The sequence below is a fragment of the Parus major genome, chromosome 5 (assembly GCF_001522545.3).
Source record: "Parus major isolate Abel chromosome 5, Parus_major1.1, whole genome shotgun sequence".
Taxonomy (NCBI): domain Eukaryota; kingdom Metazoa; phylum Chordata; class Aves; order Passeriformes; family Paridae; genus Parus; species Parus major.
Genome location: NC_031774.1, coordinates 5,160,143 through 5,179,330, shown reverse-complemented (window position 1 = coordinate 5,179,330; position 19,188 = coordinate 5,160,143). Strand labels below are relative to the sequence as shown.

The following is a 19,188-nucleotide window of genomic DNA, read 5'->3' as shown; positions in this document are numbered from 1 at the left end:
AGTAAAAATTCATAATGTTCTTAAGTCAAGTACATAGTAGTAATGTTCTTAAGTCAAGCACTAGCACAGGAACAAAGGAAAGTGAAAAGTAAAATAAAATTGGGGGGAAAAAATCCTCAAGAAAAACTCTACCAAATATAAAATATACCAAATATACCAGATATAAAAGGCCCATAACAATCAATACTTATTCCAAAGGAAAGCTGATAAAAGTAACATGTTTTTCAAAGATTGCAGGTTTTTTTGACAACAGTATATTTTTATTATAATACATTTTAATGGGCTTATTAACCAACTTCAGTGATAAAGGTATTGTTCCTACTCAGCAGAGTACTCTAAAATACAGGTTGGTATCTCCTAAACTTTAAGGCTTGATATTATCATGGAATATGTCATGCATATGTTTTCCTTCCATCTACTGAATCTGATTCCCTTTTGCAGTCACATGGTTTCCAAATGTTAAAAATTAAGGAATATCATTACCAAGTGAATTTTAACATCAGGGGAATAATGACAAGCTCTCCATATCACAGCTACATCTGCCTCTCGCAGGCTAAGATGACAGAAATTTGGATCCAACGTGAGTGAATTAATTATCTCACACTGCAAACTTCTGCTGTGCCTAATGTAGCCACAAAGAACTATAAACAATAACTGCAGAGCTGTTAGATGCTCATTTCTTTTACTGCAAGACTTGGTGGAGACTTTAGGTGGCATCAGACCTCTATCAGAATAACCTTCATGCGCATTTTTACTTCAGCTGTGGATTGTTCCAAGGCCAGAGAAAAGGTTTCACCTGTTTGTTTCTGTCAGTGATTTACCTTGAAAGTTTGGTGAATGAGAAAAGTGAGAATTAGGGTGAGAGAGAAAGAGAGAAAAAGTTGGGAAAGAACAAATCCTTGTGTTTTACTGCAAATAATCTGCTGGCTTAGTTTTAATTGTTACTTCCTTTAATATCTGACAATCCCAGGATTTATAATATATGTTGTCTGACACAAGGTTCTTGTAAAATGATGCATTTCTTTAATTTATATTTTTATATATAACAGACAATGGTGCTGCCATTGCCTCATACTTTGGTCTCAAGCATCTGCCATAACAAGCACAGTGGTGTGTTTTGGAAGAGCTGTGGAACATGGTACAGGCTTTCTCAAGATCACTTCAATGACTCCCTGGCATTTTCACCTACTACTAATTCAGTCATCTTAGCTGAGCAACTAAAAAAAGAGCCATGTTAAGCTAAAAGCAGAAGACAAACATTCTTCTGCTCTTCAGCAAGTATTTTTTTCCTTTCTATAAAATGCCCTTTTGTAACATGTTGTTTTACACGCAGTGCTGTGACGTAAATCAGCCCCTGCATCCTCTTGTGCGTGCTATTCCCACGCTAGGGGAGGCTTCAGGCTCCAGCTCTGGACACTGCAATCTGTTCCCGAGCTTTCCCGGGAGCCGGCTGGGGCAGGGCACAGCAGAGCACAGGGGAAGCCATGGTGGGGGTGTCCCATGGCAGCACCCAGCTCTGCACAACTCACACCACCGCCCTGTCGGCACCTCGGTGCTGCACTTCAGGATTCTGCACACAGCTCTTCAAATTCAGCCTCAGGAAATCTTTCCTTGTGGAACATCTCAGCCCCATGAAACGTTCCCTCCGAGCCTCCTGCTGCCATCCCTCCTGGACACCCCTCTGCGGGACTCCCACAGCTGTCACCAAACTCCTGCTTGTACAAATTGCCTGTGTCTCTGCCCTAGCTGGAAAGATTCATATTTAGAATGGACCACACCTTTCACTTCAGAGAAATTTCACAGTTTGCAAGGTAAAATTCAGAGGTGATGGGTGTAAAGGACCCCCCAGCCTAAATCTCTAAAACACAGTTCAGAACCTTTTAAAGGGATATTACTGCTGAGAAGTAAAGGAAAAAAATGAAGGCCTACCCTGGGAAACCAAGTCTTGCTCCAGTTTTTCCTTTCAAAATGTGCAACCCACACAATATCCAACTGTTCTTGTTTATGAGAATTAAGCAGTAAGGTCAGATGGTTTATTTTCTTTAAGGTGTGCAAAGTACACAAAGTTAAGTAACAGAACAGTCAAAGTTAGATTTTCAAAATATTTTCACTTTTCATGCTCTAGGCCAGTTCCAGAGAGCTGGTTTGGAGAGTGGGCTTTTTCATTTGGTCTGTGCAGTTTTACAGGAATGCTGCATAATATTCTAGCTATTTTTCTACTGGAAAACACTTTATTTCCATAGTTGTAATCTTGTAAAAATTTATTTGGAATATGCCAATGTTTTTGTTCTCTCTATGCCTTAAATTCACTAGATTAAAAAAAAAAAACCTTCAGTGTTTGATCTTTTTGTAGTAATACAAGATTATACAAGTATATTGAGACATTTCTTAATGACAAATTTCTCTTGAAGAGATCCCTTATCGTGTTACAGGCAAAATATGTCATTGCTTCTTTCCCACTCAATCTTGATTTATGTTCCTCTGGGCTATTTTGTTTCCCAAATAATTTTCTCATGATAGCACACAGAACCTGTTCCTTGTTGTGTTGCTGGCTAGGGAGACACAAGTTCAGGCTAAAAGCTGAGGCACCAGAATTTCAGACGCATCTGTGACTCAGCTGAATTTTGGAGACTGCTTATGAACATGGTTTAAGTCTACATCAAAAAGCAAATCACTGTGACTTAACAAGAACCTTTTCTGTCCTTTAAATAGGGAGGATGTCTGGTAGCAATTTCTGGGTTGGCCAACCAACAAATAACCCCAAGCTTAGGCTATATCCGTATCTTATCACAGCACAATTAGCACACTCTGAGAAGGACAAGCTGTTGGGCAGGGGATGGACACTGCCCTGGCTGGGATGTCTGTGCTGGCTGTGTTTGTTTCAAGGACTGTGGCTTGTTGGACACTGCAAGTCACCAACTCTCTCAAAGTTCCAAAGTCATATTCAGTTAAACCTTCTACTCACAATGGAAATAGCCCACAAATACCTTTGATAACTCTCTGTTCTTTCTAAAAATAGCCAACAGTCATATTCCTCCCCTCTGCTGCCTCCACACCTAGAACTCCTCACAGACCTAAGGGAGCTTCACACCCCAAGCATCTCCCAAATCCAGGATTAAGCCTCTAGCATAGACAACCACTTGCTGATTTGGCTCCCTGATCCCACCTGACTATTCACATGCACCTCCACAGTCACTTTGGCATTTCCATTGAAGGAGAAGGCGAGAATATCCCTTCCCTTCCTCCACTTCCCCTGAGGGACAGACAAGTTTCCTGAGCCAGGAGAGGAGGGAGGCCACCCCTTCCTTACATGCAGGGCCAAGCCACACAGCAGCTCTGTCACTCGGGGCTGGTGCCAGCTCTGTGCTGTGCCAGTGCTCTGGACTGCCCTGGACTGGGACCAATGCACTGAATCTGGGCTCCCTGCTTCCTCACACTGAGAAATGTAGCCAAGAAAGTAAATTAACAAAAAAAGTGTCTCCACTGTTTACTTTTCCACTACCTTTTTATGTTCCTCATTTCTCCCTACTGATTAAATGATGTTGCTCTGTCCACATTTGCTGAAGTCTTTCATCTGCCCTGTTGACACATTCATGCTCCAGCCCACAACCACTTTGAGACTGAGTTACCTCCCTGACACACATCCCTTGTCTGCTCAGGAGAGCTTCCTCCCTCTGAGGTTGGAGTCTGGAGGCTCTGTTCTTCCCAGGTGTAATCCCTTGACTCACACAGGTATTACACACCCAGATGTCTCCTCATCACAGGCCATGGTCCTGCTTTTCTGGGACAGCTCCTACCCTTGGGCCCCTGATGAACCATAGCAAAACCAGATCCCTGACACTTCCCTCCTACACCCTTCCATGCCTCTCCTGATCCTGGATTAACTCCAGTCTCTGACAGAGACAGAAGTCTGTGACAACCCTGCAAGATAAAATAATCTGAGATGTTTGCAGAGAACTCTGTAAAGGACTCTGGGGAAAGGCTACAGGCCAAGGACTCAGCCCATCTTCCCTCCAACACATACAGGCTGCAGAGGTGGAAAGGACAAAGCAGAAAACTTGGAAAGTATCAAGTAAAGAGCAAGTGGCAGTAAAAACCATGGCAGACTGATAGACTTTGGGTGGAGATGGAGTGCAGGCAGTGCTGCTGTTGCTGTGCTGGCAGTAATTTAGAGCAGTGCTGTGCTGTGCCAGATACAGTACACTCTAAGGCTCTGGAAAAATAAAGGTTTCTCTGGGTGAATAAGAATAAATAAGAGCAGCATTATTAATCAAGTTGGTAAGACTAAATAAATAGCAGCAGGGACAAGATACAAATGAAAACTTAAAAGTGTCAGAAGTGACAGTCTCCAAACTCCAGGTGTCTGCAATGAGCTCCTGCAGCATTCCTGCAGGTCAGCCTTTGAAGGATGCCTGGCCCTGGAAGAGCTGGCTGACAAAGGGGACATGTTACTGCTTTCTCCCTGCTCCAAAGTGGGTGCTCAGCTCCAGGACTCCCTCTGATTCCCAGGTGCTCTGCTCCTGAGGCCCTTGAACCTCCACATCAAAGGTTTGTCCTTCATTCCCGGGGTTCTGTGCTGTGAGAATACACTTTTTGTTAACCCACATATCACCAACTACTCACTAAAAAGGGCAGAGAGGAATAAAATAAGAATCCAAGAGTTCATTTGCTATAATGATGTAGGATGCCTCCAGTTTTCCAGCCAGTATAAAACTATCAGACATGACAGTGTTTCTTCCTGTACAAAATTATTGCTGTTTCTCTGTTACCACTTCTAGGATGTTTAAAAGGGAAAAAAATCTTCAGTTCCCGTCTTTTGACTCAAATCAAAGAAATTGCATGTTTTTGCAGCTTTTTGAACAAGAACTACCCCATAAGGCCTGTAATTCCTGATGGCTCTGAGATACCTCCCTGTTTGTAGGATTGCTTGTATTTGTAAGGCACTATTTTCACATGACACAGATTCAAAATTTGACTTGTTTCCACTGATGTTTTTTACCTTGTGTGTCTGCCTCTGGATAACCATTTTGGCTTCCAATTTAAAGCAAAGTTATATAGAGTAAGTAATTCAGGTAGGAAGAAACCTCAGGACATCAACTGATCCAATTCCCCCTTGCTTGCCATCAGTTTTGTTTCCAAAACCAAATCAAATGATACATTATTTTGTTATATTAAACATCTTCGTTGCACTTTTTTGTGAAAGAGGGAGTGCCCTGTGTGCCAAGGACTCCAACTGAGTGATGTCTAAACTCACTCTGATTTGGCTATGTTAGAAGCCATCTTAAAATAAAATTTTTTGTGCATACTAAAAAGTGACTAATTTAGCTGCTAATTTCTTCAGAATAAATTGTTAGCACTAAAAGCAAGACCTCCCTTTGTAACCCTGGGCTACACTGAGAAATGAAGGCTCCTCTGGGAGAAAGAGATCATCTTCTTCCTGCAGGAAACCTGAGGAAAGAGAAGAGAAATAAAAGGAAGGCAGGGAAGAGGGTGAATGAAATGCAGCTTTGTAAAATTAAGATCTGGGAGTAGAACTTGGAGGGAAGGGAGACAAAATGAGCCTGATGAGCAGGTGAAAAGGAAACAGAGGGCAAAGAGGCCGGGATGTAAAATTAAGGGACAAGAGAGTGACTGGCTGGGCTGAACAATGCAAGGAGCAGAGAAAACCATTTAATATGAACATGACTAAAGCTATCACACACGTGCAGCCAAATAAGTAGGTCCCAAGGTGAAACTTGTTCCTCCCTGTTGCTGTAGGCAGGTGGAAGGATGTGAGGCTGTCTGGTGCCAATTGCCTCCTCTGTCAGTAGCAGAGATGCTGAGAGGAGCTGCAGCTGCAGGAGGGAAGGTCTCACAGAAGCTCAAAGCCCACTGGTGGCACAGATGGAAATCAAATATAACCAGTGAAATAAAATATAACCAGTGCTCTACACTTCAGCCACTGCTGCTAAGCAGACAGAGACAAACCCACAGTTTTATCAGGAATAATTCTCAAACTGAAAAGTTTCCTCCAAAACAAATACATTTACCTGTACCTGAGAGGAAAAAGATTAAAACCAAAACAAACACCGGAATTTGGGCTTAACATATTGTTGTTTGACCCAAATTAATTCTAATCCAATAAATTATCTGGGCACTAATGAAATAATTCTTTCCAATGATTACAGAGCAGCAGGAGTTACAATCAGTTCATGCCTCACCTCACCAATTAAAGCATGAGGGGACAAGCAAATGACTGTTTTAGGCTTTGATTCAACACAATATTTCAGCAGAAGTTTCAGCCTTAATTTACTTTCATTGTGCTGAAATACTTTGCTGAAATGAAGCCTCAAAGACCTTGATTTTCCCACTTCTGTTTTAATCAGACCAGCCCTCAAGACATGATACCACCTTCTGAACCACAAGTTCCCTGACTGCTGTGGGAGAGGCTGCTGCAAAGGCAGCCTCTCATCAGCAAGGCATGTTGAAGCTTTGGAAATTTGAATAATTTTTTACTTTTCTAGAAGCCCTTCAGGGGCTGGGCAAACTTCAAGCCTTTCTAAGGTGGTTTGGAACTAGAGACTGTAACTTTTGAAGCTAATATTGTAGTTTCATGTTAATGTGTTATTAATACATTTTTTAATTTTAAGAATATAATTTATTTTTAAAGTCAAATAATTAGATTTTAACGTCCTGGATTGAGAATTCCCTGTGGCAGAATCCTTCTGTAAAGGGTCCAACTCTGTGTAGGGGTGCACAGGGAGGAGGATTCCCCTGCTGCTGCCAAGCACTTCTCCTCACCTGACCCTCACCTTCAAGTGAATCTGTGAAAATCTGGGTGTCTGCAGGAAGTTTAGGATGGAGTAGTTGCATATGTGATCTAAATGGGAGTTCTGAAGTTGCTGAATTTCTGTTAATAAATCTGATTTCTCTAGATTAATCAGTAAGATGTTTAAAATCAAAATAGTGGGTTCATATTACGTGGAAAATTGCATGAGTTTGGGCTGTTAAAGCTAGAGTAATATTTTGCATTGTGATTTATTTTATACAGCAAACACTGCATATAACACTTAGTAAGAGGTGAACTAAGAGTCACCACCTGAGGTCTTTAGTAGCTGGCCTAAATGCAGCTAATATTGTATCTCTGATCAGTACCCAAAATCCTTCTTTTCAGGAAACACAGACAAATCTGTGCATAATTTAGGTTACTTTTTCTCTTGATGGCACAGGAAACCTGTCAGTGGAAGGCTATGCTCCTGTGTTTAAAGAAAATGAGGAATTCTGATCTCCAGTGTAAATGTGATGATGGATGGGAACACGTACAATTAACGTGAGGATCATGGTGAGCCAGGTCCATTTGGCCCATCTCAAATTTAGCAGCCAGTTCTGAACATTTTACAACTTAATCATCAGACACACTGCAAGAATTGTTGCTACAGTCAGCCCCTGGTGCTGGGTAAAGAGCTCCCTAAAGCACAAACAGATCTCCCCTGTTTGTTATGGCCCAAAACATCTATTACCCAGACTTAACATACTTTCACATGTATTGCCGGGGTGAGGTAACAACTCAGTCCTGAAGCAGGTGAAAACCTTTCACTCTGCACAGGAGCTTGACAAAGCAAGAACCTTGCTCAACAAGTGAACTCTTCCTAGGGTGGGTGATTGCTTTGTCAACCCAGCAGTGCTGCAATTGCACCCTGTGCCCTCAGCCTCCAGGTCCATCCACTCCCCCTGAGCCAAGCTCCCCCCACCTGGCACACAGCAGCCTGATGCAGAAGTGAGAACCAAACTTTGCTTTTCCCAGGGGTGAAGGGCAGAGTCCAACCACAGTGACTCCCTTAATTTGAATGCTGACATATTTGCTGCAAGTGACCTTTGTGATATCTCATGGAATGCAAACAAGTGATAACACTGGCAGGGAGAGAGGGGCACTGAGACTGAGGAGGAAATGCATATTTTCCACATCACATCAGCCCAATTATCAGTTATTGTCCTTTGCAAAATCTTTTAATTATGCTTACAGTCCAAAGAGTGAGGCTGTTTAACCTTCACACCACTCAAATGGCCATTCTGGCCCATGAAAAGGAGCTAAACCCAAACCCAAGCCTTCTTTTACAAGTAATAAGTCACACTTCGGGTTTTATCTGGTGCTTTCTACAGGGCAGCAGGAGAACAGCCAAGCTTGTAAAACCTTCATAAAGGAATCCCAGTATGTCCTCACCTGTCTGGCAAAAGCAGTGCTGCAGCTCCTTATCAGTGGGGCATCAGTGAGGGATTTAATTTTGGGACAGGTCCAGTGACCACTGAAGGTGAGTTATGGAGAGCACAGACAGAAAGAAATGCCTTTCTGCTATTGATGATTCCTAGTAGGAGATTTTTTATGTTGAACCAAAAGTTACAACCCTATTTCTGGAATTGTTTTCCCTGACTTTGATTCACGAAGCCATGGTTTACCTTAGTGTTAACAAGCACAGTTCATGGAGCAGACTTGCCCAGCATTTTGTCATCATCATCTGTGCTCCTTTTCTGGTCCCTCCTTCTCGTATTTGACAGGAAACTGAGTGGGCAACATCTTCATTGATAAACTCTTCTCTGACCACATTCCCCTCAGCTTTAGTGTGCAACATCCTCTCCTGGATTGTGCTGTTTTACTCTACCAGCACAGATCCATCACTGACACCAACTGAGCACATTCCCACAGCTCAACAGAGATGGACACCATGAAAGATGACGTGCCCTCAGAAGTTCTTTTTTTAAAGCCAATGGATTTTTCAGTCACATAAAGTAATTTAGATTTTCAGTGTTTGATAATTAAACAACTCATTAGGACATATCAAAGAAAAATTAAGTGCAGCTTCATTCTGACTATATGGGAAGCTTTCTTGCTGGTTTTCATCCAAATTTTGCAAAAATCTCCAAAAATTACATAATTTGCCAGATTTAGTTGAGTAAGAGCTGCATTTTCAGAACCAGCCCCCACCTTTTGGGAACACTTGAGTGACAGTGTGGGGTCCCACAGATAATCTGCAAAGGACAACTCTGGCTCATGCAAAGATCAAGGCTGCATCCCACAGAGCTGAGAGCTGCAGAGCAGAGAACACTCTTAGGAGAGCTCTCTCTTGTTCAGAGAGTAGCTTTGAAGTACTTAATTTAAAAGAAAGCAGTGAATGGTTGATTAAAGAGAAATGTGGTATTAACAAAGGCATTATTTTTTGCTCCTGTAATACCTGTGTATAAGCAAGAGACGTGAGAAAGAGACATGCAAAGTGCCCATTGCAGAATGAGGACTTGCCTTTTCAAGAAAATGGGATTTGGGGGAAAAAGTCATGGCTTTAACACATCAGCTACCTGCTCAAACTTTGTCAGGTGGTTTCAAGAAAAAACAAGTGTGAAGTTATCCTTTGTATCCAGAGTTATCCAATCCCTTTCCTGCAGGACAAACCCAGAACAAAAGCAGGTGCTCCAGAGAAGAGTTAACTCCTTGTTCTTTCCACACTGAGACCTTTGCTCTCACCAGTCCTTGCTCACACTGGGGCTTTCAGATTCCCAGGCCATCACTTCACTGTTAACAGGACAGCTGTAAAGCAGGATAAAGTACTTTTTCTAGGTAGTAACCAATGAGGAGAGGAGAAATCTCCCTAATCTGTCTCATTTAAAAACTGAAAAGAGGGCATCTAAATCCTCTTGCAAGGAGCAAAAAGTCAAGTTGGGAAGATGTTGCAATTTACTGCCATATTGTGTCAATAAGCAATCCAGAAGGGAATTACCAAGCAGCATGGTCGTCTTTGTATCCCATTTCCTTTCATGGGGAAGGGAGAATTTTTTTGCACAAATTGAAAGTGGAAAAATGATGTTTTCCCACTGTAGAACATTGGCCAAAGCCTGGAGTGACATAAATAAATACCACTGGAAAGTAGGGGAGGAGGGAAGGGAGAAAAGGAAAATTATACAAGTTCTACCCTTCTTGGGACATGGCATATTAAAAATGCCATTGGAGTTTACTGCACATTAAAAATGTCACTGTTGGATTGTTTTCTCTGGGACTGTGGAATATTAAACAAGACTGAGACTTTGAATGTTCATTTTGTTTCTTGGTCTGTCCCTTTTGCCTGACACACATTTTCCTACTGTCCATGTACAGCTGCTTTGTTGGCAACAGCCATCACACAACCTAAGTGCTGGAGAAAGTAATCTGAGTGGTACAAAATGTAATTACTCCTTGAGAAGAGGGAATAAAGTGCAGAATTTCTCTCAAGAATCTTGGGAGCCAGCTCTGCTAACCCCCTCAGCAGGGGCTGGTCTGGCTCTCACTGCAGGAAACAGAAACTCTCTGGTTATGTACGTGAGAAATTGATGTTTTTGCTGTAGAATAAATTCTGTCTGCTAGGCATGATTGCACATTGGATAATTATACAAGGGCTCATTCCTTCCACTGCAGAAATTAGTGAAAGAAATTCTCTAGCTTATCTTCAGTATATCAGACCAGACAAGCCCAACAATCCTGACAGTATTAAGGGAGCACTTCAAGTTCTTGGGATAAAAATACACCAAAAGAAATGTCAGCCATCCATACTTCTCCTGGGTTTAGACAGAAGATCTGTGAGCTATTACACATTCCACAGGTGTAGTAGTTTGTGTCTCCAAACATATTCTTTAATGCACAGTTGATAATTAAAAAACTACTGAGACCCTGTAGCCTGTGCTCAGAAATGGTACAGACCAGTCAGAGACTGGCAGCAGTAAATTCTCCCTCACAAGCTGGTTTTTGGAATGTATTTGTTGTCAAATTTCTCTCACCTTTCTTTCTGGAGGTTTTTGTGACAGGGAAAATAAAGGAAATCTTTATTGCTGGCCAAAACTCAGGTCTGTTCACCAAGCACACTTCTCTCTCTGCTAATACACGTGTTTTTGCCTTTTAAGCTGCAAGTTGGCAGACTTTCCAAGTGTTACAAGATGACAGCTTCTGGAAAGGAGCATTCCCAGGCAATTGGTGAAGCTGTTCAGACCTGTCATGGCCAAGATTCGTTTGAAAGAATTAAATCCTACGTTAGTTAATTAAAAAGGAACAATAAGGAAATAGAGAATGAGCTTGCACTTCAGTAATCTGCCCCAGAGTTTAGCTATTCTAGCTTTTCCACTTGACCTTGCTACTAGACTGAGGAGCAATGATTTACTACTAAAACATTGCCACTTTAATTTAAATTTGCATATTTTAACTTGAGCTACAAGACCATGCTATGATTTTGGCTGCTAGGTTAAAAGATGTTTTTTAGGTAGGCACTGAAAAATGGGGACCAGGCTACCACTCAGCTCTTGCTGCCAGTTCCTAGCATGGCCCCAAAACAACAGATTCAATCATGAGGAGAAGCATCACCACTCCCTGAACATCCTGGCACAGCACAGACAGCCCTGAGCTGTGTCTGTGCGTGAGAATGGGGAAATGCTGCTGTGTGTTCTGAAAGCCTTTGCCCTTGAATGCAAGTACACTCTGCTCCCCTTTTGCTCCAGAGTTAACAGAGACATGCCTGCAGGATGACTTCCCCACTATTTACATATTTATGCTCTGTCCTGTATTAGTCAGTGTTTCTGTCTCCAGCCTGTAACCTTTGGTCAGGTCTGGGATCCGCCTGGGCTTTCTACAGTTGTGCTGGAAGAGAGATTCCTCCTGCAGTCCAAAATACTGTGGGGAGAGTAGGGTTAATTTTTTTCACCTGAGGCCCATGCTCCTGCTTCACTGAGAAGTAGCTGAAATATCTCATAAAAAAACAAAATTCAGAACAATGAAAAGTTGCTTTGTCTTTTACAAGACCAGGGGCTCTATAGATGCATTCATTGCCCCAAAAGTCTTCACTGAGAGGAACATTGGAGGATTTGGATCGATAGCAAAAAACAAGCCTCATCCAAACACTCCCACTGACTCTGGCTGGCATTGGACTGGACCCATATGTGAAATGTAAGCAAAATATCTTCAGAGTCCTTCCCAATATAGTGGCTTACAGCAAGAGTGTTTTTTATTTATAAAAAATGGGGTTGTAACAAAAGGGCATTGCTATCTCCAGGGCCTTCCTTCCCCCTCTCCCAGCATTCAGGAAAAAGGCAAAGAGACTATTCTCACACACATGGATACACCACCTCCTCAGCAAACACATCCACAAATTTGTTTCCCCAGCATAAAACTAAAACAAGCAGAGAAATATTTTTCCTCCAGTGTTTGCTTTCTATTTATTTTCTGTTGCTACCTTTGTGCCTGCAGCAAGGTCACTGTTCCTGAGCCCCAGGCCCTGCTGGTTTTGCATCTGCTGCCTTTCAAACCCCAGAGGATGGCACTAGAGCAGCTCCCCCTTGCAGCTGGCAGACACAGGACTGTTCCAGAGTTGGGGTGAACAGGCAGAATGTTTGGAACATAAACAGAGATTCCCAGTGGGACAGGGATTAGAGCTGGGATGAGGCATACCACATCAGCTGTGCTTTCAGCAGATTTTTAAAGAACTGGAGCCTTAAGTTGCCACTTTAAGAGTTGTGATGATATTATTATTATTATTCCAAGTTTCTTTATGATTAGTTTTGTTTCCCTGTTGTCTTCTTCACTGTTCACAGAAAGCAAAATTCTGAAAGGTCGCTGGCAGATTCACATTAATTTTTGAAGGTGAGAAAGTAGCTGCATGGATTTATTCACCCAATTTCAAGCAGAAAAAATACATAATCAACTTATTGGGGAAGAAAATACTCAAACCTAACTGCACATATCTAACCAGGGCAACTTCACATTCAGAACTCTGCTGTTGTTTCCTCACTGTTTGGGAGCATCACTCTCTGTGTTGACAATCTCTTCCTGCAAAGATCAAGGACAATACATTTTGGCACATTCTTGGCACCATAAGAACCATAAATAACAACTTATTGAATGAAGCTCACTTCACCAGGCATGACTTTTCCAGACTTGTATAATGTGTGAAATCATTTATGGCTGGAAGACCTATGAAATAGGCAGCCACAAAAGCCCATTGCATCTTATTGTTTGAAGCCTAAACCTCAACATCATTAATTTCTAAGCTAGTTTTTGGGTACATACAGAAATCAAACCCTTGTAAAATCATTTTAATTTCCTGCTCTCATTCTTTGGACACAGAGTGGACCTGTAAGACATTTCACTTCTCTTTTTTTTTCCACATTACTGGTAAACTCCAGTTTCAGCTGGGATGCCCATAAACAAAACTCATGACAGACAAGGCAAAGGTTCCAAGAAGACAGTTACTAGCTCAAAGCCAGAGTGTTTCATTTTAGACTTCATCCCTATTTAAACCATGAAAATCTCAGTAAGTATTGAATTTAAATCCACTGTCACTTTCTCCAGGCTCTTGTCAAAGGACTCATTATTAGTTCCTGGTTTACAGTACCGCCTAGATCCCCATGCTGAGAGGGACCACACGGCACAAAGCAGAGCTGCTGCACACACAGCAGGAAGTGTCCTGTGCCAGAGTGTTTGGGATCCCAGACAGAACAGACAAAAGATAAGAAAGAGGTGCTATGTTTCCAGCATGTGACACTCAGCATGTCTCAGAGGATTCAGAAGGATAGCTCAGGATCCACAAGTCTGCATGCAGAACCTTATCTACCACATCAGATTTTGTCATCCTCTTACCAAATCAAACCAAGTACATACATACAATAAAGGGTACCTGTGGATATAGTAAAGCATATGAACATAAGCCCTTTTTGTAAGAAAGGTTCTGTCCTTTCTTACAGGAGCAACCAAAAACCTCCCAGACCTCTGGGATCCATCTGAATCCTCACTTTCTCCTGCGTTATGGCCCTTATCCCATGCCCCCCTCTCACACAGAAACAACAGCTCACTGGATAACAGTTTCTGCAGGAGGGCACAATGTAGGGTGTTTACCAAAAGGGATCTTTATAATTTCTGGTTCCTCTTGGTCCTGATGCCCTATTTCTGTGTGCCAGAAGGGTGAGCAGCAAGCTCTGTAAGTTCTATAAGCAGAACTCTTACTCCATGCTCCAAGGCCTGCGGGACTAGGCAGCTACCAAGAGAAAGGTAATTGTACAGGCAAGCCTGAACTTCCAGGTAGGGCTGCACTGTGTATAAAACCCTGGCTGCCTGATGAAGTCCTGAGTTACCACAAGCCCTCAGTATCAGCAACACAACTGCTTTCCATGCCAAGCCACCTTGAGCCTGTCAAAGTAGGTTTAATCATTGATCTTCTCTGCGCAGTGCCCAGAGCATTATATGACACTGGCCAGGCCAGCTGTCCCAGGGAAATGCTCCAGGGAATGGCTGCTGTCTGTCTCATCCCACATGGCTGAGGATCTTTCCCACAGCAAGCCATCCCTGCAGGACTGTGCCTGTGGCCCACACAACACTGCAGAGGACCAAGTGGGAACTCCAGAGCAGAGCAGCAGCTGGCAGCAGCACAGCAGAGCCCTCACTTTTGCTGTACCATTTCTGTGAGTTTCCACTCAGATCACTGTGCCACTGGAAGGAACGCAGATCTGTGTCAATCTGAATTACAGTCAGACTTGTGGGTGCTGAAAGAATGGTAAGACAGAAACAGAATGAGTAAACATGCTGTAGGAAAAGTCGTAAGGAACACACCAACAGGATTTCTAAAGCTACCTGCCCCAATATTCATGATTCATGTGTCTACTAAAGTACTGCAGAAACTAGTCACACAATTCTCATCAAGGGTTTATGTGAAATTAAGTCATCCCAAATGGTCATTCAACAGGGTTACTGACAAGAGAAGGGATGAAATAAAATGTTCCTGTCATTCTAGACACAAAAAAGACTGCTAAGGAAGTAACTTTATAATCTGAGAAGGGTCTGCAGCTTTAAGAAATTCTCCCCTAAAGGTTGTAAAGCTTTTACTATGCAAAGTATTTTTGCTATTATATACACTGGCGGCCACTAAGTGCAGCTATTGTTTCTGGCGGTCATTCAGAGGAGGTCAGGACTGATAAAGTGTTTAGCAGAGTTTGTTTGGGTAGATCCATCTGTGTTTTTAACCTCCCATACAGTCTCTGGTGTCCTTTTAAAAGATGCTGGATGTTCCTGAGTCTAATAAATGACAGGCTTTATTTTTATTTGCCATTTTTAATGTATCATGCCACAGAAAATAATGTCTTCTTTACATTACCCACACTCTTCTGTATGGATTACAAAAGCATCTAAAAAATAGGATGTTTCTTTGCTGTGGGGCTGGGGTGCAGCTTACACAGAGCTCCCATTTCCTTGAGAAAGGCCATGTGGAGTTGTGGCCTGTTGCTCTCACTCCTGGGCTGAGTCCATGCTTCAGAGGAACTAAGAGGGGAAATTGAAATCAAAGGGCAGGGAAGCAAAAGGTGTGTTGAAAGGTTCTAGCAAGGAGCCCAAGATGGAGCTTCCAAAAGGAAATGTTCCAAAAGGTCACGTGAGCACCAGGAAAAATATCCTAAAGAGTTAGGAAGGACTGTGATAGCAGTTTAACACTCCCACTGGATGGGTTTGGTAGGGCAGGAACTGAAACACAGCCCCAGCATAAAGTATTACACAGAGCAAATCAGGTGAGCTCTCAGCAGCCCACTTCCCTGCCTGCCTGCACTGCATGAGCAAAAGGTGAAGCACCTCAGTGACAACTTCTGCTGCTCTTTGTGAGTACTCTGCATCCAAAACCCGAGGGAAACATTGCTGGCACGACATTGCGTCAAAAAACTGAGCAAACATTTGCTGACTGTGAGGAATGCGAGAAGTTGTATCATCATTTTACAGATGGGAAAGTAAAACACAACATCCATGGATGTAAAAAGACATTTAAATCCTCCAGTGAGAGGATCCCCACATCTGAAAACCATTTTCTAAAGCCTTTTGCATGCAGAGCCAGCACTGTCCTGCAGGTGTGCTTCAGGTGCCAGCACCACTTACCTGAGCTTGTCTGCCACAAAGATGACGCGGCGCTCCAGCAGCAGGGAGGCGAAGATGCGGATGATCTGCCGCACGCTGAGGCACTGGAAGAGGCACTCGAAATCCACGTGTTCCAGGCGGGAGTCCATGGGCCTCCGCAGCTCGATGACCTGCACACAGCCAACAAAGAGCCCTCAGCGCCGCCGGGAGAGGCTGCCAGTGCCGAGAGCCTGGAAGTCCAGCCCGGCCCTCCAGCACTGCCCCGTGCTTGCTGCTGAGGGCACACAGGAGGAACCCAGCCCCTCGGGTAAACTGAGGCTGCAGGCAACAGTGCTCCAGAAAAACGGTGTATTGCACAATTTCGTGCCACTCTTCCCACAATACAGCTGTGTGCACTGTCTGCTGTCATCTCCAAGGGAAGCACAATTCTCCCTTCCAAACATTCTGTAAGAGATGTAAAGCTTGGCTGACTCAAGAGTATGAAGCAAGGAACAATCAACCACTGGAGCTGGAAGCTTACAGGGTTGAAACAGCCATAAACTCCAGGTAAATTGGGTTCTAAACTTGGCTAATGATTCACATTAATATCTAGATAGGAGCCTGGGACTCAACTACAAGGCCAGGAAGACTTTAAACCAAATTTATTTCATTTCCACTCTTCTGTGATGTCTAATTTACTAGATAATGTTTAAAACCTCTCTCTTTTCATATAAAGATATGTACATATATATATATATATATATACTTAACTGGGGAGTCAGGACAAGGTCTTAGATGGTGAGTTGTGACATCCCTTTACAGTCTAATTTTCATACTTCATCCATGACCTCAGGCCCTCTCCTTCCTTTTCTCAAATGCCTTTTCCTTGATTCCTTTATTATATCTTCCTTTTACTCTGCAATTGACATGTTCAGATGTGGAACTTGAAGGCAGAGGACAGAAAAAAGAAGAGGGAAAAATAATGTGAAGAAGAGAGTAACAGAGGGAGAAAAATATGAAGCACAAGACAGCAAATGATGGACTATTGAGGAATTTGAGGAAACAGAAGGGAAAGGGAAAAAGTTGGCCAACTTGAAGCTGTATTGAAATCTCTGAATATATATTAACAGGAACATGCATACATCTTCCTCTTTCAATACATCCAAAAATCACCATCATTTTATTGCTTTAGACTAATTTTATGTGTTCATGCACATGACACCACCTTTCACAAGCAGACTGAATCAGGTTTTTAACTGGAGTAGCACTTAAAAAATTCCTCACAAACAGTGCTTTAAAGATATGCTCAAGATCACAGGATACTATAAAAATAAGTTCATATCAGTTTAGTTGTGATGTTGTTTGTGAACAGTAACACACAACTGTAAAAAGAAAGCCACTCATAGAACAGTATATATCAAATCAAATAGATTTGATTTTTTAAGCCTGAAATACAGGAACAGTATGATGTACAGATGTCCATCACTCAGCTGCTGCCCCAAACAGCAGCAAGAAATAAACTGTGGAATGACTGTACCAGGAATGGCTCCTTGGGAATGCTGCCTAACTCTTTCTCACAATCAGCAAAGGTGCCCACTTCCATTCCTTAGCACTGGGATTGCAAGCTCAAATCAAGTGTATGTGCCAAAATCATGAGCTGATTCTACTGCAAACCTGCCAACACGAAAATCTTGCTGCAGGGTAGGATGCAATGCAAGTTATGGCAGCTTTTACAAATACCAGGGATGTTTTCTGCTGCCTGGCAAAGCCTGCTGCCTCAGTCTGCTCATCACAAAGAAATACACTGTCTGCTTCCCAATTAATTGCCTTCTTTGTTTAGGCAAGAGGAGCCACAATGGAAGGACAAGATTCTGTTCCTAATTAAGCCAATGCATTCCATTCAAATAACGAGTTTGTACTAGCACAACAGAGAGAAAAGCTCAGCCAGAAGAGAGTTGTTTGTTTGTTTGTTGGAATTATCTCAATATTTTTCTCTGGGAGAGTTCAGAAGCTTGAGCAGAGGATAGAGAAGTTACAGATCCATGGCTCCCAGTTACATTCACATATTAAAAGCATTGTCAGATCTTTTCCCTGTTATGCCAATCACCCTTTCATATGTTTCATATGTCTAATGCTAAGCTTCTAGCTACTTGAGTCAGGAATAAAAAGAAATTACATCTATTATATGTGCATACACACTCACACACAAAAGTTTTACGTGACATGTTTTTCTTTGAGAGCCAGTTAAAAGGTATTTATTACCAAAGAGAGACATTTAAATGCTGCTGGTCACTCCTACCATGGCCAGGATCAGCAGTAACAAGGTTTGAAATAACAAGCAGCTGCTGAAGTGCTCAGGTACAGTCAGCATGGGAAACTCACACTTGCCTGTTATTGCTGTGATAAAGCCCAGCAACACTGCAGTGTCTAAACTGCACCACGCCAGGCACACTGGGATATTTGTGTTGGCTGTTTTTTCTTACACACAACTTAATAATAAACATAAAATAATAAATACATAACCATAAATTGGCTTATAATCATCAATGGGAACTAGCATTAGCATGTCCACAGTGGTGCTCATGCTCTGCTCATTTTGAGGGTTTGCCACCCCACATCCCTGCAGGACCTGTTTGTCTCCTCCTGGCTTTTCTTTTGCTGTTTTGATGCTGGAGTGTTAAAGGGTAAGGCTTTGGTTTTTAATGTTTGCAGTTGCTTTTTACCTCATTTCCAGCTCCAGGCAAGAAGGTTTTGACTTTGATTGTCTTTCCAGGTGCAGGAAAAGGAGATTCCATCAGACTTCTCATAAATGGATAAACCAGGGCAGCAGATATTCCCCTTCTCCTTTCAACCTCATCCAGGATCTGGTCCACGAGTAAGACATAAGTGATGGAGAGAGAGACAGAACATGTCAGCATCACATAGACTTTTGAAGCATCCTTTGACCCATGTGTGCTTAAACACATGGCAGATCTAAGTTTACATCTCCTCTGTCATGTGTTTCTTCATTACCATCAATCCATGTTTTTTTGGTTACAAAATAAAGCCTGTTTGTGAATGTAATTAATACAGAGGCAAGGAAGAATTAACAAATCTGGAAAAGAGGAAGAAGATTCAACATGACTAAAGGGATCTGAATATTGTTGGGATTATGGCTGAAGAATATGGTGAGCTGAAGGAAAGATGAAGACAAATCCCACAATCACAGCCCAGACCAGCACCACATCTCAATGGTACATCTTGAAATTTATATCAAGAAAAAGCTTTCTTCTGCACTGAGCATCTCTTCCATTTCAACTGAGAGGGCAGAAAAAAGCCAGAGTAGCAAAGAAAGCAAT

The 19,188-nt window shown here is 42.4% G+C and overlaps 1 protein-coding gene across 6 annotated transcripts in view; it reads right to left on the bottom strand.

Annotated features, from left to right (window-relative positions):
- DENND2B (DENN domain containing 2B) overlaps positions 1-19,188 on the bottom strand; it is a 154,025-nt gene that overhangs the window by 9,034 nt on the left and 125,803 nt on the right. For all 6 annotated transcript variants that reach the window (XM_019006993.2, XM_015630934.3, XM_015630932.3 and 3 more), the window contains 2 exons: positions 18,574-18,714; positions 15,893-16,041 (listed from right to left, as the gene is read on the bottom strand). In XM_019006993.2, the coding sequence (XP_018862538.1) occupies positions 15,893-16,041; positions 18,574-18,714 (290 nt within the window). The remainder of the gene's footprint in view (positions 1-15,892; positions 16,042-18,573; positions 18,715-19,188) is intronic.